We start from the raw sequence: 23,730 nt of genomic DNA, 5'->3' as shown, positions 1-23,730 counted from the left end.
AAAATTTGATAAGTATCACGTCATCAAAGTTGAAAGGTTTCACACAATCAGACAACCATCACTTTCATACTGCACCATCACTGGTAGCTGCTGACTACAATTTTGGTAAATGTGATAAAAGAACGCCCATTCGCATGCAACTCAAATACACTACCCCGATAAATGACACCTTTTGCGAGAACAATTACACCATTACAATAACTATCTGGTGTTCTAATGATAATATTTAAGCACTCAAGATGAAAATATTTTTAGATAATTCTTAACACAACATCAAAAGAACCAACCTTGCTCCTATGTGCCTTGAATTGTGATGATTCCCTGTTGGGATCCAATCTATGGAAATACTCATCATCTTCCAAGCCCTGACCTGAGATGAAACAAAAGATATTGTCATTTTGTCAGTACCGTAGGTCTGCATGTCCTGTTACTGGTGTTATATGTCAGTCTGTCTGCCAATAATTATGACCATTTGATGGCCTGTCTGTATTAATTTGTGAGTGTCTTCCTGTATAAAGTCTGTATTGTTACTTGTTGAAGTATCTGTGAACATTTTTGACATAAAATGACACAAAAAATCCCTTGAAATTCAAATGGCGAAACTGGTCACAATTTGAACAAATCTGGGTAATGCCATTATCAGAAATCTGCAAAAGTAAATGTAAGCTAAAAAGCAATGGTTCTTGAAAAGCTGTCTCTTGAATGATAATGGATAATTGACAGTAATTAGATATTTGGCTCTTCTTACTTGATTAGGACAATGTTGATTACACACTGACCAAGACAAATACCTGTGCTCTCCCTGGCCTTTCGAAATTGTTAGTAAATTTACGAATTGGGTTCAAAAAATATTAGTAAGCACAAATTATGTTATTCCGAACCCACCAACTTTCAACAAGCACTTCTGGTACTCAATAGGTGATTATAAGGGGATAGAAATGATGAATGATCCATTATAGACAAAAGAAAATGAAAAATCCCTTTTTAGTTTTTTTGACAATGAACACTCATATTTTGATACGCATTTTCAAAAGATTTATTAAATAGCACAGTACATCATGGGTCATGAATGCTTGTAACATTGAAATTTCTTCCTTTTCTCAATAAAGTGTGTAATTTTGGTCAACGGCCAATGAATGTTATTCAATTACTCTATCTTTATTACACAACATAACATGTTCAAGTATATTGTGACACAAATCATAACTCCCTTTGTGTGTGTAGTCAGTGGTTGATGATATTATATATATTAATTTATGAAGCGGTCATTAATATTATCAAATATTATCAGTGTTTGCACAAGTTTTAGATGCTAGAAAATCTGTCCCCTGTTTTTCATATTTGGAAAGCTCTGTTACTTTGAAAGTATGCATGTCATCCATAGGTACTAATAGGTGGTGCCTCTATAGCTGCAGTCATTATGCCATGTTCATCTCTAAAATTCTTTTTAAACAACCACTGATCAGAACATTTGGCAGTCTGTGGTTTTGCACAAATTTTGTCTCATCTCAATCAAATTTAAGTAAGCAAACTGAGACTGGTGATCCTGCTAATGTTTTCTTAGAGACAGTTACACTTTTAAAACGCTGCAGATGATCGTCATTTATTTTTTTGTCTGGATAAACTTTTTGGTCATGGGACTGTGCACAGCATTTTCTCTGGATCATAGTAAACTATCAGCATTCATAACATTTGCTGAGACAGTTTCTTGTAAAATATTTTGAAGGAAACCTATTAAAATTGGCACGCTGACTGAAAAATTCAATTTTCAGATCGTCAAATGACAAATCTATGACATCTAAGATTTCCGGCTCGCTTCCACCTCCATGCACAGAAAAACACTTTGCAGTACATGTTCAACCATGTGCGGTCCGGACTGCAGTTCTGCTGTAGTTCGACTGTCTTTCAGGCTGACTGTTCTTGATCTCTTCTAGCTCGGCGGTTTCATTGTTTCGTATTTTTTCATATCAGTTGCCGTTTTTATGCCCAACTTTCTTTCCCAACTGGATACTATCAATCCAAAGTATTTGTAACTGCCCGCTTCCCTCGATCCGCTTCAACAGTCCATTCGGAAAGTTGACAGCATGTGAGTGTTTGGGTGTCTCGAAACTACCGTAATGGATTGGTAATGTATGACACACCACTATGAGATTACAAGACCCGGGGATCTTGAAACCTTTTCGCGCATGCTCATGTTATCACAGGTCAAAGTCCAAAGCCAGCTATCACCATGTGTCGATGCGCCGATGATAGGGGCAGCGTAGGTTTTGAAAGACGAGATATGACAGTATTTCCCCGGAATTCACAATCTTGACCGAAAATCAGGCTTCAAAAATAACAAAATCGTTCGTAAATGGCCGATCGGGCATTCATTTTTTTTCGTAAATTTTCATTTTTGTTCGTAATTTACGAAAGTTACGAGCGACAGCGAGAGCACAGAATACTTCATTCACATTTGCAAACCAACTAAAATTTGGGCCGACACAAAATAATTGTCCTGTTGGGAATAGATCTGGGCCGCATCCGCACTTATCTACACTTACTGGTACCAGAATTAGGGCAAGTCTAAATCTACCGTTCTTTGTGACCTCTGACCTGTCAAAGTTCAAAATGGCGCATTTGAATAATGGCACGCTGTTTCTACTGTTCATGATTTTCCTGCATTTTTTTACGCACAAGAAGGGCAAATATGACCATCACTCGCCCTTTTAATCATGGAAAAGATCTTTACTATTTATTAGATAAGCGCATATGGTACATGAATATATGAGACGGGAGTGGAGAAATAACCATTGCGCGGCATTTTTGACAATGCATCTCTACCGGTAATTACGTGCACTGTGGAATCAAATGACATGGTCTCGCTTGCGGAGCAAAAGTTGGTGGGAAGTTCTGCGTTCATGGGATGATACATGTAAAGACTGGATTGAAAATTTCGATAAGTGTAAACTTTAGTTTCAGACGTCGTTTGTTTTGTGTGAATAGGGTGACTAGTTCAACTTCGATCCATGACGGAGGCCTGGTCAACTGGGACCAGGGCCGACGCAACGTGTCCACACTGCACCACACACGTGAATTTGCGTTGGCCCTGAACCCCCCTTCTAGCCAGGACCAAACTGAATCGGCCCTAGGCCGACGCAGCGTGTCAACATTGGTTATTTTACGTCGGCCCGGGCCCAGCACCGGTGCTACACCGACGCAAAGTGGTCAATCTGAACTAAGCTAAAAAACTATGTCCCAAGTGAAAATCTAGTGAGGGGGACAGGGGAGATAGGAGGGAGGAGGTAATTATCCCTGACAACTGAATAAGAATATCTGAATCTGGTATAAAGCGGTTTGTTTTTGCATCAGCTTTTATCTCTGAACAAGATGAACTCAACTTTCAAAGGAGACCAAAGGACTAATTGCATGTAAATATTCTATGTCAAGACACACTGATGCCAGAACCAGCGATTGCAACCTGCTGCTGTTGGTTTTTTGTGTGGTAGTAATCTTCCCTACTCAAATGCCAGATACATGTACCGGTAGTGGTTCTGTCAAGTTGCAAAATACCACTACTGCACGTTAGAGACGAGCAAATGGATTGTACAGAAATGATACATGAGCAAGCAGAGTCAATTGACAAATTGTATTTGTGTTACAACATTGTAGTCATCCTTCCTGTAGTTTTGAATGATTTAATTATCTGCTTTTCCTTTTCTGACATCACCTACCGGTATTCTGTTGTATTCCAAATACAGCAGAACTACTTGTTTAACATTTCTGCCGAAATCATTTAACACTCAAGCTGCTATGTTCATAGTGGACCATACGCTATACAGTTTTTTCACTTCTTGTTGGGGCAAAAATAAATTATTCCACATAAAATGAAATGTGTTAAAAGAAAATAAGTCAGACGTAAATCATTAATGAAAACCTGGCGATATTCAAATCCTCTGGTCCAGAATATTCATGATACGGCAAATGGAAGCAAGTGATAAGGGAAAGTTATCACACTTCCAAGAGCTCTTTTTTGATATTTGCAGCATGGTTGATTACATGGAAATCCAATTCTCATGGTTGTATATATAATGGTTCAAATATAATTAACTTTCAATAATAAAGAGCGTGCAGATCTCTTGTTACGGATTTAGAATGTAAATGACTTTGACTTGGCTATCACAATTCAGTACGTCATACATGCGACAAAATTTGAAATCGAGTCAATCTGCCCGTGTACACAAGGTCACCAGTGAGTAATTGCTTTTGAAATGAGAAGAGAATTGTGATAAAATATCGCTTTGAGGGATGTAATGTGTAATGCAAGAGTACCGCTGAATAAAATGTGAAGATGTATGGTACATACATTTTTCAACACTTATGGAGACTCACTGAAACACTCTATAAAAACGTATTGCCTTATGGTTGTCCAGAACTTGTCCAGAAATGCTACTATACAATGGCAACACAGAAAGTACCTGGTAAGGAGCTGACAGCAAAGGGTTTTGTAAATGTACAAAAATATTCATTTTCAATAAACCCAATATCATGGGTTTTTCACAGTAAACAAGTCATCGTTGATGACACAGTCCCCACTTGTTAATCGGTACTTTGATTACAGGTCCTCAAAGAGGATAGAGTCCTCTTCATTAGGTCTGTGATAAAAATACTTTTGAATGAATTCGCTTGATACATGTCTGAGTTATGGTTCAGGACATGAAAAAAATCGTAACAAAATGGTCGCACAGCGGCCATATTGGATCGCATCACAAAACAAATTGATGTGCATAGCTATGACATTGGTCGATGTCCTTGTACCAACTTTGAATAAAATTGGTCAAAACATGCGGATATGCCTGAGAAATGGCTCTGTACAAAATGTACATGAAAAAATCGTAATAAAATGGCCGCCTGGCGGCCATATTGGATCGTATCACAAAACAGATTGACGTGCATATGTATGACATAGGTCATGTCCTTGTACCAACTTTGAATAAAATCGGTTGAGATATGCCTGAGTTATGGCTCTGTACATGAAAAATCGTAATAAAATGGCCGCACAGCGCCCATATTGGATCGTATCACAAAACAAATTGCCGTGCACAGCTATGACATTTGTCAATAAGCTTGTACAACTTTGAATAAAATCGGTTGAAACGTGCCTGAGTTATGGCTCTGTACATGAAAAAATCGTAATAAAATGGCCACCTGGCGGCCATATTGAATCGTATCACAAAACAAATTGATGTGCATATCTATGACATTGGTCAATGTCCTTGTACCAACTCTGAATAAAATCCGTCGAAACATGCCTGAGTAATGGCTCTGTACATGAAAAAATCGTAATAAAATGGCCGCCTGGCGGCCATATTGGATCGTATCACAAAACAATTGACGTGCATCTGTATGACATTGGTCAATGTCCTTGTACCAACTTTGAATAAAATCGGTTGGAACATGCCTGAGTTATGGCTCTGTACATGAAAAAATCGTAATAAAATGGCCGCCTGGCGGCCATATTGGATCGTATCACAAAACAAATTGACGTGCATCTGTATGCCATATGAAGTAATCCTTCTATCAAGTTTGAATGAAATCGCTCCAGGCATCTCAGAGATATCTGCGTGAACGGACGGACGCACGCACGCACGCACGCACGCACGCACGCACGCACGCACGCACGCACGCACGGACATGACCAAACCTATAAGTCCCCCCGGACGGTGTCCGTGGGGACTTCACAGTGAAAAACCATTATGGTCATACTGGTATATTAGGTCAAATGTGATTTGATGATTACAAACTGCAAACCATATTGGATTGAATCCCCACACAAAATGTCACATCGTATCCACTGCAGTACCCATATGCAATGATCTATACAGTAATGTTGAATGGCGTTTATTTAGTGTGGGTGTTCGAGAATAATAGTTGTGGACATGTAAACAAGCAACCTGTGTAGTGCGCTGTTACTTTTTGTAGAAAACATCGATGGAATTCATCTTGACAAACCACCTTACAATCAAGTGAAATGGCCGTTCTATTAATTTTTGACATAAACTAAATGTAAAAAACAATATAACAGTATGACTAATAGTCATGACAGAATAAGCCAAACAAATCCACTGATGACATCAAAATGAAAACACTACAGACAAAATTGGCCCCAAAAGAATGGTAATCACGGGTAAAATGGGAAAGTCGTGTACAATACAGGAGTAATGAGCAAAAACTCCAAAACAACATTTCATACAAATTGTCAGTTTTTTAATTCTAACCCATACCACTGGTCCACTGGTAGATATCTCTCTGGTCAGGCTATGAAAGTGTTTTGAATGCACAACAACTGTCTGGCATCAAACTCTTACCGGTAGTTTTGAAATATGGAAAAGAAATGGTACATTTGCAGGGGAAGAACACCAACTGCAATGTCACTGATTTAAACCTTTCAGTGACTGGTTGATAATTTGTCTTTATAGGTAGGACGTAGATTTCAAAATCAAAGTTCTGTTCATTTTACCATAGAATCTTTCATAACCTATCACAACTGGTTACAGCACAACTCAATCCATCAAACACTATCTATTCCATCACCATTAGAATTCTTCCCATAATGCAATTTCACATTTATTCTTGAAGTTCTAAATTTGACAGCAAAGTTCGCTGGTTTTTACGTGATACACAGAACCCCAGATACATCAATACTATTATCCTCCACCCACACCAGCCACAAGAACAAACAGACAGACATCCACACAAGGTACACATAAACCACATCCAAAGGATGTAGATGGATGACATTCCGGGCAAGCCCTAATCCTTACCCCAATAATGTCAGAATATAATCGGATTGATATAACATATACTGAGAACAAAAATAGCAAAAATGACCTTGGGTGCAGTAGGAAAAGTGACATTCATGGAACGAATGATGAGAAGTAACCCTATATACCAAGGAACTAATCTGTGACTCACGATTTTTATTCCTACGTTTATAGGCACTGCGTGTAGCCGACAGTCAATTGGAATTCTTATCATGGGAAAAATGATACATCAACTTTGAAGAATATTTACCTCAACTTTTGACACTTCCAAAACTTTTGTGACTCTGTATGTTGTATCATTTGGATATATATTACATTGACATTATTGTGGTTAAGGATTTGAGCTTTCCTGGGATGGTGTCATCCATGGACATACTTTGGTTGTGGCTATCATGTACCTTGTATGGATGCCTGTCTGTATGTTTTTGTGGCTGGTGTGGGTGGGAGATGATAGTCTAGTATTGATGTATCTGGGGTTCTGTCATCACGTAAAACCCAGTGAGCGCATGCTCTTGAGTTTTGAATACTTATTAGGTTCATCACTGTATCAAGGGCACTTTTTTTTCAAATACATGCACTGCAATGCAGAAAATAAGATAGCCAAGGCTTTTTCCATGATAGAAATGACTGCCGGGAGCTTGTAATACGTCAAAACTACGTCAATATTCTATTGCACGTCAACATTTCTTTTCAGAAAATGGGATATACCATACAGCTGCCAAAGAATAGAAAAAGTCGCAAACTATAGAAGGTGGCGTTCTTTTGCCTAAACCAACCTTTGATTTCAATTGCTATACAGGGAACACTGGCGACTTTACAGTATATTTTGATCAACTATATATACTGTATACTGTTGTAAAAGACTAATTGCCTCAAGAGGTATGCAAATTTGAATTCCCCCAGCTTGAAATTATCATAACAGTAAATATGTGGTATTTTATTGAAATTAATATTTAAGAGTAAACAGCTACCACACCATACAGAGGCTGATACATATAAAATAATATCAAATCTCAACTTTTCAGTAAAACCAGCTAAAACCTTGGATTCTAAATAAAGGGAAGTCAAAATATCATCTGTCACTTTCCTTTGGAGAGATTTATTGCATGGAATGTTTATATCCAAAAGAACAGCCAATAATGTCCAGTGGTTTGGTCTCTATGGACACTAGTGCAATTTCGTGTTCATATTTGATAGCAAGAAAGTTTGAAAGCATATTAACTTGAAATATTGTATCAATGGTGGAATGAAACCACCCCCTTAAAATTTCAAGTCTGGCCCTAGCTTTGATGTACACACAGAGAAGACACTGCATATTTCTCGAACAGACAGTAAACTACCCGTATATGTACACCAGTGCCATTAAAGTTTGTATTCCAGTAAATGTAGAGCAGATCCGTTTGATTCCCATCCTATCCTGCCACATTTTTCCATCATAACCACCCACTATCAGGATAAGTTTGTGCCATAACACTTAAGATGACTGCTTGCCCCCGAAGTACCGGTACTAAGGTATGTCGATTATGTTGGGTAAATATTCCAGCCAAAATTATAGTTGTTAAATTTTTGGCATTAATACTTGTAGAAATTAGTGGACGAGCACCTTCTTACGATACTATCAGCGGCCTACTACCGGGTATAATTTTGGGTGTTTTAGTTTGATAAAAAGCAAACTTAAATGCAGATATTAATCTTTAGAGGAATTAGCAGATTATGTTGTAAACATACTAGTTACACTCTAAAGCTGATATGAATGTTTCTTTTAGCCATAAAGGCAACAATGAAATGTGGATATCATCGGCTGGAGAACTTCAGCTACCAGCTACTGGGTATGTCCTGACATATGACAGTAATGCTGGTGTTATTTGGTGCTACGATGTCATTTACCCCGGTATGTCATCTGGAGGAGCCAAGGTGATGTTGCTATGGTGATAGCTTGGAGTGAGTTCAACACAGATGGTATGGTTCAAGGTGTAGTTTCTTCCCTTGAAAACACAAAGGGTATGAGATGTGGCGGATTTGACGTTTTCCACCGGAGTACACCATGTCCATATAAGCTTGAAGTCAACAGAGGTGGTTTTATTTTGAATAATGTACCATTTCTCTAGTTGTTGTAAAATGTGCAAAATAAGTGTTCACTTCAAAATGATGTCAAGACTTATGGAAATCTATGCTTACAAAAAATCACAAAAATGATATTTTGATATTTTGAACCGACGATGCCACAGCAATATTGAGTGATGTGTTGTGTACCTCAGTATAGAATTTTGACAGGAAACAACTGAATAAGTCTATAAATCATGTACAAATCTCTGGTGCACATACAGTCTTGTACTTGAACATGATAACAGCCCTACTGGTCAGTCGGACATTTATTATCCATAACCTTTTTAGACAACCATGACTATTTATCCCTTTAGTACATTCACATCCAGAAATAGCAAAATAGGAGAGTTTGCACAAGCACCATGAAGACTTTAGTGACCTACACAATGAGATGAAAATCTTAAAAATTTATAAGACTCAAGCCCTGTGCAACACCAGATGTGTTTACTCATATTTAATAATGCATTTAACAAACTGTGCTGCACATAAAAATGTTAAATTTCCTCAGTCTTCTTGATGTTCCAATCACTATACCCGCAGAGTCCCTAATTGTATTGCTCTGCAAAGGATCAAATACTGGACTATCGGGAAATATGCTGACAATAAAATTTCACTTTGAAAATATATGTGGAGGTCACTGTACCTGAGGGCTGTGTCTATATGATCACTGTCAACAAGGGAAGGAAACACTTATAAGAACCGTTTTTTTTGGAAACATATGAAGAGCCGAGAATTTTTTATTATTTCATCTGTATCAGTGAAAGAGTTTGTGAATCCCCACAGCAAGTGTGAAAGTGTTAAATGTTACTGTGATTAAAAGCAGAGCTCTCCATCCTTAAGGTCCATGAAGACTATACCGGGTATGTCTCGGGAACAGATATTTGGAGTCTCAGACTTTTACAATTCTTTTCTGATCTCCCACTGGTGGGGCCCTTGGTGTGAGCAAACTTTAAACCATCTTAGTTTTTCAAAAATCCAAAATTTTAATTTTTCTCAGTGGGAGTTAACAAAGGGATGTCGGCCATTTTGAATTTCAAATATCAGTAAATCTTGAGTAATTTGTTCTCTAGTACCAAACTTTGCTAGGCAACCCCCAATTTTTATTCTTGATTTTGAAAGAGAATGGTTGAGATATTCCTTGAGGAAAGTTTGAGCAAAAGTTTCTTTCACGTTCGAGGCGCATACTACCTTTAAGTGTGACCTTAGTAGACACGCGTAAAGTTAAGAACATAATTTCAATGGGTGTGATAAAGAAACTGCAGCTCCATTGAGAAGGTTAATAGTTGTAGTGGCATTGACTCTTTGGAACTAGTTTCAACATTCTACTTCTGAATAATTTCACTGTGGTGGCCTAACAAGGCACTCACGTCCACGTTTACCAATAACACACAAGCTGTCAAGGTAATGACAAATTAATTGTAAATAAAAAACACAAAATGTTGTATGACCAACATCATCATCGATGGAACTGCTCTCAATTAAATCAAGTCTACCACAGTTAAAGTAGACACACAATCATTTGGAGGTGACGAAGTCAGTGAGAAACATACAAAAAGACTTTTCCACTTTTTTTCACAGATAATTATGAAAATGTACTGTATTGGTGTATAGTCACAATTAACCATGTCAGGGAAACTCCTGGTCACTGAAGAATCTCTTGATGTATTTGGTAAAATTCTTCAAATAGCTCAATCTAAGCCTGGCGTTGTTCAATATCTATATATGTATCTTGTATTCAAAATTTAACTGATACTTGGGATTTCCCCAAAATGTGGCACTTCAATCAACCATGGCAACAGTAAGAATAGGAACTTGGTAATTTTAGATATGTACATGTACGTACCCGACACAATGTGGTATTAATATACATTATTGCATGAATACATGGGCTTATGTGCCCGAGAGCAGGTGACAATTTGCCCGGCTCCAGGAGGGTTAATTGTCTCCTGCTGCGAGGGCACATAAAACCATGTATTCAGGCAATAATATTTTTATTACATGCCTCTCCACAGTTAACGCTACATGTATATGACATTTAGTTACATGCAAGGCATTTTCAAAACAATTTAACCATTATCGACCAGCATCAAACAGATTTTAGCGAAAGTCAAAATAGCAGTGCACGCATGAATATTTTACATCTAGCGTTAAGAGGACCGGGTAACCATGGAAACCGGTAAGTATCGTTCACTGGCCCGCTAACTCCCCAGATGTTCTTACTCAAATCAATGCACTGATTTGCACTCACATCAAGGCATGTAATAAATATTATAACCAGCACATCAGCAAATTTTTTTGCACTCCGATCATTTTAAATTGCTAAGTTGGACTTCCACCTGATAAACCAATGCAAAGAAATGGTAATGCAATTACGGTATCTCTGACATGTTGACAGAGTTCTTGAAGTACTTATTCAAATTAAATGATATCTCCACGCTTTCTTTGAGGGGAAAAAAATTGATAAGAACGATATACAGATAACATCCCAAGGTAGTGCTATTAATACCAAAACAAATATGAGTTTTGCTGGATTCATTCAACAAATCCTCGGAGACACAAAACTCATTTCTCTACACATCAAATATGGGGACGGTCATTATACATGGAATGAGAAAGCATTTCCCTGGAATAAACCAAAGGGAGGGAGAAATTGGGGGAGGGGTGCACTGGGCAAACAGAAGTATTATGGGCTGGTGCAGAGGGAACCACTGTACAGAATTAGAGTTGGAAATCTCTAATAGGTTGAACAAGACACTGCACTTGAACTAAAAACACAATAAAAAGTCACTATGAAGTACAGCTACTGTCTTCTTGAAATATTTTCACTTCCAAAGTCTGTGTTTTTTATAGTAAAATTTGAACCACCAAAGGCTGCCACAACTGAAAATGTGAAATTGTACTAACAACTCCCTGCACAATTAAATTAGTGATTTTAAAGCCTTAAGTTCCATTTCCATCTCTAAAAATAAATGTTTGACACAGAAACCAAACATCAGTGTCTTTGTTGAGACCTACACCCCGGTAATTACCGGGGTTCCCCAGTCATTTTACCGGGGCTCCCCTTGGTATATCAATGCAATCAGATTAGGGGACAGTAGAAATGTTACCACGGTTCCCAAGTCATTTACCAATGTTCCCCAACCTTAGCAAAAACACTGACACTATTTGACAGAACTACGGTACAGTTGTGATGGGTCAAAGGAAACGGATGTACGTGGCGTGATAATTTTGAGCAGAGACTTCCCCTGCTGGTTGAGCAACCTTGGTACCATGTCGTGACAGTTTCACAAGCTGTCCCTTGCCAATAGATTTCAAATTACTTCTGTTCCCGTAGTTTGTCAGTAAACACAGATGTGATGTTATGTATATGGCCAATTATTTTTTTAAATAATTTAAAAATAATTTAAATTGACCAAAATCATTGTCAAGATTTTTCCAATAAAGGTAAGCTAAAATATATGCATAACATAACTGAGTATAAAAAACAAAGTAATATCTGATGATAAAACATGTCTCAGACATGTGACATAAAATTGTAAAATACAAATTTGTCTCACATGTTATCTTCGCTAAAAGAGGACACGCATGTATTACAGAGGATCCTTGAATTCTGTTTGTTGTAGGGCATTCCGAACCCATACAGAGACCTTGTAAACATACAGAAATTCACACAGCGCAGTGAGCAGTCTTCCACATTTTGACCGAGTTCACACCCCTTTACCACCATGGTTTGACCTGAATTCATCGTTATCAATGGTGGCTATGGACCTGTTTTATATTAAATGGGGGTCGACAGGTTGATACTTTTTGACTTTTAACTTCAGACTTCTGTATATTCATATTATTTCCAAGGGGTTGCCTGCACCTACCAGCACATACATGTACACACTGTATCATGCAAAAAAATTGTGTATACAACAAAATAAACACTTGCATCCTGAACTGCCAAACTGCACCAAGAAATCTGAAATTGGTCACTTTAATACAAGTTCAGAGAAAATTTTATCCACTTTGGTAATACTGGGTCAAATTTACAAATCAAGCAGTTAGTTCAAAATAAAATATGGAACACCCAGCAAAATTATCACGGGGTGTTATGTAACTGACAGTTAACATTCTGAAAATAAAGAGTGATTAAACTATCAAGAAACATCACACCATGTCAATCAATACAGACTGTCTGGAATGATCTATCAGTGATTTATTTTACAGGTCCATATTGTCCACTACGCAGAGTGACTATTGGACTCTCATGAAACTGGAGAGCCTTGTGAAATTGTCTGATTACAGAACTGGTCAAACATTTTCTATGGTTGTGGGAAAAGGAAACAGTAGTTGAAGAGCAGAAACTGTCTGGTGAAAAATTACAGTCAGCTGAACACAGATGCAGAAGTTTATAGCATGTACAAACAGCATACCGGACAGCAGTGTAAATATGAAGCAAGATTATGAATATGAGAGAAACACACATACACGTACTATTACACAGGAAACGTTCAGCAAAATTTTCAACCAGACAGAACACACACTTATTACCTGCAGAGTTGTTTCTTTGTAAATTATGAACTCCAGACTTCCCCTGCGTGGTCTGATGCCTTCGACCTGACGACAAGTTATGTAAACCCCTCATCATTGTTGGACGGAGTCAATCTCAGCAATTCAAAGGCACACATGGACAGTCTCTTCAAATCAGTGTCATTCTAATCATCGGAGCATTTTATACGTACACCACAAGTGTCACATGCGGATCCTCCACTCATACGGTAATCAGCATGACAATACTTCATGAATATTCATAAATATGATTAGCATGACAATAGGGTTATGAATATGGTGTCAGTCTGGCTTACATCTGCAACAGATCACTGAGACAGGCTGTCCTTCCTGTCTGTCTATGATTTTTTTTCACCACTGCCAGGTACAGAGCTGTAATCTGATCCAAACCCTTGAGATACTTAATTTGGTTCAAGTATAACTGTATCTTTCCTCGGGTGTTTACAGGATGTAGGTGTATTTTTAGAAAGCTGTCTCATTAAATTTCTAGGGTTGCAGTATATATAGCTGACTGATTGGTCATCACCGTATCCTGCTTATTAATCTTTCTATAAAAGTTTCACATTTTCAAAATTTACCAATATTACACTTTGTGGCGTTTCTTTCCTCTTTTTAACCATTTGAGCACAACAGTCAATTTTTGTCACCTTTATAAAAGGTACACCAGTCAAGTTTTTTCAGATTTTTGCCAAAATTTTGATGAAAAACTGTAGCCAAAGAAATGTGATGTCCGTTTGGTGCAAAATTATTTTAAAAATTACAGAAAAATTCATAAAAGCTGGTAAAATGTTGCACTAAAATTTTGGTGGGAAAAATTACAGCACGCCAAGGGTTAATTATAATTAAGCTCAGATATAAAATCCATATTTTCTACACGACAAATTTCCTTGCATAAAAATTTACAAAAACTTAAAAAATTTCTTACATGAAAATCTGACTCTTTTGGAGACTTGCAATATTGGTCATATCTACTTTCAAAATTATGACCATATAATAACTAGATGTTAAAGCCTTTTACTGTGATACCAGCATACGTCAGTTGATCATTTCAAGCTTACCTGAAAATATGTTGATAGAAAATAAATACAATTTGCTATAGTACAATCATACATGAAATACATGTATCACATTTAAACTTAATTAAGTTATTTAACTGTTGATTGTTATTTTATAAAATGAAGTTTTCTGTGTGCTGATGGCTACTTCTTTAGGACAGAGTCAAACTGAATTCTACAATAAAATTCAGCAATCACTAAAAACACATATGTAAAGATTTGTACATACAAATCAATGGTGGTTTGTCAAGTCCATTTCATCATGTAAACTGTTTCCACAAAATTGTTATCATTCTGGACAACTTTCACCTGAAGATGAGATCTCCATTGATTGTTATCTTATAAAGGACTAGTACGTGTTGCTGTAACCTTTGACAATTTTTCACCATTTTTTGTTTTGTACCAGCATGTTTATTACAAGTTCTTATTCTACCGGTAGTACTTCCAAAAAATCTACACTGCAGTCTAAAAACATACCAGTACAGGCTGAGTTGACAAAATCAGGGGTCACAGCACAAAATTTGGTATTTAGACAAAGTGCCTAATGTTTGACCAATATTTGAAAATCAAAACTGCTGCCATCCCTACGTTGACTTTATGGGGAAAGTTACAATTTTCAATTTTCATTAAAAAATTAAGATGGTGAAACTTTATTTACTCGGAGAGAAGCCCCCGAAAGTGGTAGATCCGAAAAGTTTTAGAAAAATTTGGGAGAGTATGAATATCTGTCGCTTAAAGGCATGTTTGTGTCACACGATGGTCATTGTGACATTTAAGTTTACCAAACCAAACAGGAAATAAAGTCAACCTTGTATCTCCTTCAATCAATCAAATAACATTGTTACATGCCTTAATACACTGGTGTCCATGGATTCATTTTTGATATAGCTTGCACCTTTATAACTGGCAAATGTCAGAATGTCTCCCCTACTTCATTTCTGCGAATGTCACTCACCCACGCCTCAAGCTTGCGGCACAGTTATCACCGTCCATTTTGAATCTATTAAATTCTCATTTGAAAGAGTTTCTGCATGTGTCATCCTCTGCTAGCGTCACAAAGCCGCCAATGGGGTATCTTACGCTGATGTTTGATTGGTAGATGTATTGTCACTCATGAATAGACTTCGCTACCTTCAGATTCTCTTATATACACAAGGCTGGGGAATATCTAAGGTGTTGCATCTTTGACCTTTGACCCTGCAATTCCGTTTTAAGGTGTCTGTTTCACCATTTTGCCAGCAGAGTTAGACAGACTGAAAAGCCATCAGACTTTGATGACATTCAAAACAAGCATCATCCAGTCCGGTAGGCAAATCGGAATGACATCTTTGAACCTGACAGAGAAAATTGACCTTTGACATGCAGGACTGTCCCCACCGAGCTGGTTGAAAAGGTCAAGCCGCAAACTGTGACACACATACACAGTATCTTTGACTCTCAGATAGTGATATTATTGAGACTGAGTGACACTTTGGTTTCGATAAACGACAGTTTGAAAGACAATGAAAACAATTCTCCCCTTGTGGCAGTTCAAGTTCCCATGGAAACAAGCCATCAAGAAGCCGTTAAGAAGACAGGCATTCTTCATATTTCTCTAGAGTCTTGAGTAACTTGGCCGAGTCATGTAAATGAATTGTTTTCAAGGAAAATATACTCTGTTCGAAAGGCATTTGGTACCACGTTCTGAATATCAAACGCTGAAGAAACACACGCAATAATCATCACGAAAAAGTTTATACGGTTGGCATTTCACGAAAAATCGTATTTGCTCCATAAAGATATTGAATTACTCACACAGGGATTCTTTTTCTGAAATATGACTATGATTTTAATGATACAGACATCTGCAAAAGCTACAAGGTAACTTTTTTCTCTTTCAATATTTCAAATGGCATTTACTATTTTTTCCTCTTCTGGTTCATCTGGTGATGCTCCCTGGGGAGATTCAGTTTCATTTTTTCACTCGATCAGTAATGGTGAGTGAGATCGGGATTTTTGCGCACTGCTTTCTGAAAGCACAGACTTTTAACCACACTACCAACACTCCAGTAGCTAGATGAGAACCTTCTGTTGCAAAAAGACTGGGGAGGATATCGCGCTGTAAACTGTACATGTCGAAACTCCAGAAACACTGGAGGCAAAAGGTCGGTTTGGATGCACTGCACGATGCAAGACTGTTGCAAAATCACTGAGAGCAAAAGTTGTGATGATTGCAGTAGACATGGTAACAGCTAGACAGTGTTTCTCAAGGTCCATATGACAGAAATGACACAAAAAGTTATTTATTCTATGCTGCCAGGTTGATTTTGAAAAGGGGAAGGGTGGTTGTGAGACTAAGCATAGTGTTCTGTATGAAGAGTATTCAATGTGGGTAAATAATGAATATTTTGAGCCTGTTTTTTTCAAATTTGTTCAAATTTCTCTGAGAAACTTACTAATGTATGAATATTTTCCAATATTCTGGTATCATATCACATTGCAGGTACTATCATGAGCAAACAGTGACTTTTGTGCAAGTTTAAAATACAGGCAAACAACTTGTAAGACTGTAACATTTCTCCACTTCCAATGAAGGCTATCTGTATAAACATGATAAAAATAATGTATTCATGTTTAATTTTAGGGGGATTTCGTTTTAACTCGGGGCAATTCACAAAATTATGCATTCTGGCGGAAACACTGTTGATATCCATCCCTACAGCCAGTGTTTTTCCAATGATCAAGTGACATACATTAATTTTAAATACTTGTTGTAAGAAGGTTAACCGAATTTTCATCACTTCATTCATTGTTTTCCGTAAAAAACACTACATATGTTTGCCTTGACGAATTTCCATCATACACATTATGGTGCAAATCATTGGCAAAGAACTGTGAAAATAGCTCTGCAAATAGACCACTAAAATATTTATCAGAGAAGGGGTATAACTTTGCGTGAGAAAACATATACGTGAATTGACAGATCATGTTCTATATTCAAATTTTACTCAGCGTGAAATTTGAAACACACCAGTTTTGAGGAGAAAAAGATCAAATCTGTCATTTTGGGAGAAATTCAAGCTTACAAAGGGTACCTTGGAAGTGAAATGGAAGCATATCTCTTCTGTTGTGAAATCAACAATTTGATATTTCAATTCAACACCCACACAGTGAATATGATTTATTTCAATCTTACTACATGTACCTGATAATGCACTGAACATTTGAAAACTGTAGAGGTTTGGTGAAGCGCCCTCTAGAGGTCACTAGGTCATGATCTACAATTAGATTTTTTACACATGAAGTTGTACACTAATCTCTGAGCTGTGAATGCATTTCACACTTTCTGTGCATAACCAGATGTCCAGAACTGTTGTACATGAATGGATGTAAATCACTTATATCACAGAGAGAACAGCAATAAATCAAAGTCTTCAGTTGGTAATTAGACTGTTGCAAGCCATCCAATTACTGTACATCTCCTGAGAAGCCCTAGAATTTAGGAAGCTATTTTTATAAGCTGTAGCCAAATCTGATGTATATAGCGTCTCAGAGGACCTGTTCTTTTATCAGTGAAACCATAAAAGCGCAACTAATAATGACAAAGACTGACTTTTGTTAATTATCATTTTACTCATAAAAAACACCTTTTATTTGAAAACCTGTGACAGGAAGGAAAATTAAGTTGCATCAATGAAAATGAAAAATACATTGTTATTTTTCTCTTTCTAAAATATGTCAGTGTATCAATGTATTGTGAAATATTACAGCATGCTACTTTCTCATACCCAGTTCTCATAGACAAAACAGTAAAGGATCAGGTTTTTTGTGATGCTTTGTATATGAATTGCAGATTTCATACGGATTATTACGCTTTGCAAAACAGGCTTTCAATTTGCAAACATCCAGATATCTTTGATATACCGGGTACATCTCTGATATGTGAAAGTTATGTGCCCAAAGGGTGCGCGCTGAAAAATGCAACACGCCCCCCTCACCCCCCCCGCATTGCAAAACCATGGTGACCCAATCACCGAAGTCAAAAGCAGGGTGACCCCCCTCCCACTGGATCTGGAATTAAACTAGGGTAGGGACTGATGACACACAGATGTACAGCATTTTCAAAAATCCTCTACAACTTGTAGACCAGAAAAGAACTTTACTGTAAAAATTTTGAGAGTCCGAATATGTGTCCTTGAGGCACATTCTTCCAAAAGAAATATATTGTAGTCATAACTTTCTCACATAATATTATGAGTTTTGGTCCAGCACATCAAACAATTTGGAAATTCTGTGAACAGATCTTTTGAAATGTGTGGATCTCCAGTAAACTTACCGTACTGCAATGCTTGATGACAAGAAGTAATATAACTTTGTCTTATGCATATGAAAATATTACTTTACATAATCTGACAATGAGTATAGGCTCATACCTGGAACTGGGCTGTAATTTGGCGACGAATCCGAAAGGCCCTCGCTGAGTTCTTTCTTCATGTGTAGCATTCTGGCTCTGGTGCCGGGAGACGATGGCGCATCAACATTTATGACTGCAAGCAAGAGGGGAAATAATCGAGTTAATTACGACACACTTAGGAAACAATTGAATTGGAGACGCCGAGAGTGAAATCAGAGGATCCTGCTCGGGTAGAGGAAATGAAAGAAATCACCCATACACAGGATAATACAATCATCAATGAACCTGTAGAGCATTGCTTCCACATGTCCACAGGTATATGACAAATACAATTTCACAATCCTGTGTACAAAGAAAGTGAGAACGGGTGCTCAGAGAAACCTTTGGCTTCTAGGTGTTTGATCTAAGAGCATAGAAGTCCAGATGTGTATCCACAGTACAAACCACAGGGCAAATGAATAAAAAAAACACTAAAGAGAGTTGACTGCACTTTGTAAACATTAGCAGTGATTTCTAGGAAGACTGCAGTCTAGCCTGTTCCTTATTGGGAACATTTGGCACACATCTGAACTGCAAAATCAACTAAAAAAGGTGCAATAAAAGTACAGTGAGGTTAAAAAAATCACAGATTTATTCTACTCTAAGCCTTTAACAACAAGTCATCGTAGATGACACAGTCCCACTTGTTAATGGGTACTTTGATTACAAGTCCTCAGAGACGATAGAGTCCTCTTCATGAATTTGGTCTGATGTCCTTTTACTAAGTTTGAATAAAATCGGTGAATAAAATCGGTTGAGACGTGCCCTAGTTTTGGCTAAGGACATGAAAAAATTGTAACAAAATGGCTGCCATGCAGCCATATTGGATCATATCATGAAACAAATTGACTTACATAGGTATGACATAGGTTAATGTCCTTGTACCAACTTTGAATAAAATCGGTTGAGATATGCCTGAGTTATGGCTCTGTACATGAAAAAATCATAACAAAATGGTCACACGGCAGCCATATTGGATCGTATCAAAAAACAAATTGACGTGCATATGTATGACATAAGTCAATCTCCTTGTACTAACTTTGTATAAATTTGCTTGATACATGTCTGAGTTATGGTTCTGTACATGAAAAAAACGTAACAAAATGGCCACACAGCGACCATATTGGATCATTTCACAAAACAAATCATGTGCATATATATTACATAGGTCGATGTCCTTGTACCAACTTTGAATAAAATCGGTTGAGATATGCCAGAGTTATGGCTCTGTACTTGAAAAAATCGTAACAAAATGGCCGCCTGGCGGCCATATTGCATCGTATCAAAAACCAAATTGACGTGCATGTCTATGACATTGGTCAATGTCCTTGTACCAACTGTGAATAAAATCGGTACAAACATGTCTGAGTTATGGCTCTGTACATGAAAAAATCATAACAAAATGGCCGCCTGGTGGCCATATTGGATCGTATCACAAAACAAATCAACGTGCATATGTATTACATAGGTCAATGTCCTTGTACCAACTTTGAATAAAATCAGTTGAGATATGCCTGAGTTATGGCTCTGTACATGAAAAAATCGTAATAAAATGGCCGCCTGGCGGCCATATTGGATCGTATCAAAAAACAAATCAACGTGCATATGTATGACATAGGTCAATGTCCTTGTACCAAATTTGAATAAAATCGGTTTAGATATGCCTGAGTTATGGCTCTGTACATGAAAAAATCGTAATAAAATGGCCGCCTGGCGGCCATATTGGATCGTATCAAAAAACAAATCAACGTGCATATGTATGACATATGAAGTAATCTATGTACTAAGTTTGAATGAAATCGCTCCAGGCGTATCTGAGATATCTGCGTGAACGGACGGACGGACGCACAGACGGACGCACGCACGCACGCACGGACATGACCAAACCTATAAGTCCCCCCGGACTGTGTCCGTGGGGACTAAAAACACATGCAGCATCCCCCTTTTGGGTTTTTTCTTAAGCTCGAAAGATCCAATGAACTATATTTATATGAAAACTATTGAATAAGGCTGTTTGAATGTAATATACCTCTTGTTGTGTGCATGTATTACTAGTGAGCACTGCTGGCACCATATTTATGCCCATATGCACTTCTTCATCTAGCCAAAAATGGCAGTATACCATTATACCACACATGAGTGCCATTTTATATCTAGTCAAAACTGGCAGTACTGTTATACCACATATTGATTGCATCATATTTTGACTCTGAACAAGCTATGAATGCTATATGCACACACAGAACTGACAATGTCCATCAAAGAAATTTTCAATACTTGATTAACTCTATCCTATTATTCCCTACACCACGTCCATATTGTGTACATTATTGGATTTCCTTGACAGATGTTCCGTAAACTTTCACTACGGAATGGACTATTATTTAGGAATGGTTTATAAAGGATTACGTTTTGTAATTACAAACCTCGTATTAGTTCATGATAACATTCTGATAAATTCAAAACAATGTTTCTTATTGATGCATGTACACTAACATATCCATTTTTCGTTCAGACGATGATACAATCAGCTGATAATGATAAACAAACGCGGAAGATCATGAAGTGAATATAGTTTATAACAATTACATGAACATGTTTTTACTGTCAAAATAATAATTACTGGATTACTGGCTTCTTTTCAAAATTTTCCATTTCTGACCTTTATTCACCACCAACGTACATCTCTGATGAAAACAGATTGTACAGACTATGTCACAACATTTATTTTGCATGCTCCACTGTTGAATTTTGTTACAATTTTTGGAATTTACTTTGAATAGAACGCAGACTTTTGTGTTTAACTACCAGCGGCTGTTAGATGTCGCCCAGTTCATGTTGCAATATTCAAGCCTACAATGGTTGCATCATGCCGAATCATTTACCAGATGTATGTATATATTCCAAGAATGAAATTCCATGTATTTGGCAGGCTGATGAATACCTACAAGGCTATTGAAACTATATCTCACATATACCTTATTATTTTTCTGTCAATCATTTCTTTCCACAGGGAATTTGCATTTTGTAAGTTAAATTGGTGTCGTGTCTAATAGCTCTATAATGCCAGTAACTTTAAAAGGTCACATTATGATGACATGACACACTAATTCTGTTGATCTTTCATTATAAAAGTTCTTGAGAAATAGGTCACCTTGTTTATAAAATTACTGGTCGCTGTTCAATATACCTGTTATTGTGACTTTGATTGAAATAGCATGAGAACTACTACCATGGATCATTTCATAGGTGTGAATGTAGATTAATGAACACAATATAAAATGGGTTTCTCCTGAGGGGCATCTAGCTATGAACAGGTTCTCAATCCACTTTTAACATTAACGAGTTGTCCAACCCTGTTGATAGTTGAACTTGCGCAGCTGGCCATATGCTGTATGTATGTTCACAGCATTGATGACACTGTACGATCAACAAGTCATCGTTGATGACACAGTCCCCACTTGTTAATGGGTAGTACTTTGATTACAGGTCCTCAGAGAGGATAGAGTCCTCTTCATTAGGTCTGTGATAAAAATACTTTTGAATAAATTCGCTTGATACATGTCTGAGCTGTAGTTCAGGACATGAAAAATCGTAATAAAATGGCCACATGGCGGCCTTATTGGATCGTATCACAGAACAAATCTATGTGCATATGTATGACAGACATCCAGCTCTATGGGTTTGCTCAGAATTAGATATATGCATAATTAATGAGGTACAGTATGAAGCATCATAAGGTCTCCCATCATACCATATATGAAGGGTGTACCACTTGTGGTTACTGAGTTATGGACAAACATGTATATTTGAGGTCAAAGGTCATCGAGGTCATGTGACATTTTGTCAAAATAATTGTATTGCTAAGTTATCCCTATATACCAAAAATCAGACCTCTAGCTCTATTGACTCGCTCAAAATTAGATATGCACATAATAATGAGGTACAATATGTGGCGTCATAAGGTGTCCCATCATACCATGTATGAAGGGTGTAGCACTTGTGGTTACTGAGTTATGGACAAATATGTATATTTGAGGTCAAAGGTCACCAAGGTCACATGACATTTTGTCAAAAAATTGTATTGCTAAGTTATCCCTATATACCAAAAATCAGACCTCTAGCTCTATTGGCTTGCTCAAAATTAGATATGCACATAATTAATGAGGTACAATATATGGCCTCATAAAGTGTCCCATCATACCATACATGAAGGTAGTAGCAGTTGTGGTTACTGAGTTATGGACAAATATGTATATTTGAGGTCAAAGGTCACCGAGGTCATGTGACATTTTGTCAAAATAATTGTATTGCTAAGTTATCCCTATATACCAAAAATCAGACCTCTAGCTCTATTGGCTTGCTCAAAATTAGATATGTGCATAATTAATGAGGTACAATATGTGGCGTCAAAAGCTGTGCCATCATACCATATATGAAGGGTGTAAGCACTTGTAGTTACTGAGTTATGGACGAATATGTATATTTGAGGTAAAAGGTCACTGAGGTCACGTGACATTTTTGAAAAAAAAAGTATTGCTAAGTTATCCCTATATACAAAAATCAGACCTCTAGCTCTATTGGCTCGCTCAAAATTAGATATGCGCATAATTAATTAGGTACAATATGTGGCGTCATTAGCTGTCCCATCATACCATATATGAAGGGTGTAGCACTTGTGGTTACTGAGTTATGGAAAAATATATTTGAGGTCAAAGGTCACCAAGGTCACGTGACATTTTGTCAAAATATCTGAGATATCTGCATGAACGGACAGCTT

General features: G+C 37.3%; 1 protein-coding gene across 13 annotated transcripts in view; it reads right to left on the bottom strand.

Annotated features, from left to right (window-relative positions):
* Positions 1–23,730, bottom strand: part of LOC139136172 (oxysterol-binding protein-related protein 8-like) — a 121,235-nt gene that overhangs the window by 30,451 nt on the left and 67,054 nt on the right. For 11 of the 13 annotated variants that reach the window (XM_070703931.1, XM_070703990.1, XM_070703976.1 and 8 more), the window contains 2 exons: positions 18,931–19,044; positions 288–370 (listed from right to left, as the gene is read on the bottom strand). In XM_070703931.1, the coding sequence (XP_070560032.1) occupies positions 288–370; positions 18,931–19,044 (197 nt within the window). Of the gene's footprint in view, positions 1–287; positions 371–13,445; positions 13,662–18,930; positions 19,045–23,730 lie in introns of those variants that run through there. The other 2 variants (XM_070703946.1, XM_070703940.1) reach the window with 2 other exon arrangements.

The sequence above is a fragment of the Ptychodera flava genome, chromosome 1 (genome assembly GCF_041260155.1).
Source record: "Ptychodera flava strain L36383 chromosome 1, AS_Pfla_20210202, whole genome shotgun sequence".
NCBI lineage: Eukaryota > Metazoa > Hemichordata > Enteropneusta > Ptychoderidae > Ptychodera > Ptychodera flava.
Note: the sequence above shows the minus strand (reverse complement) of the source record. Positions and strands in the feature narration are given on the sequence as shown.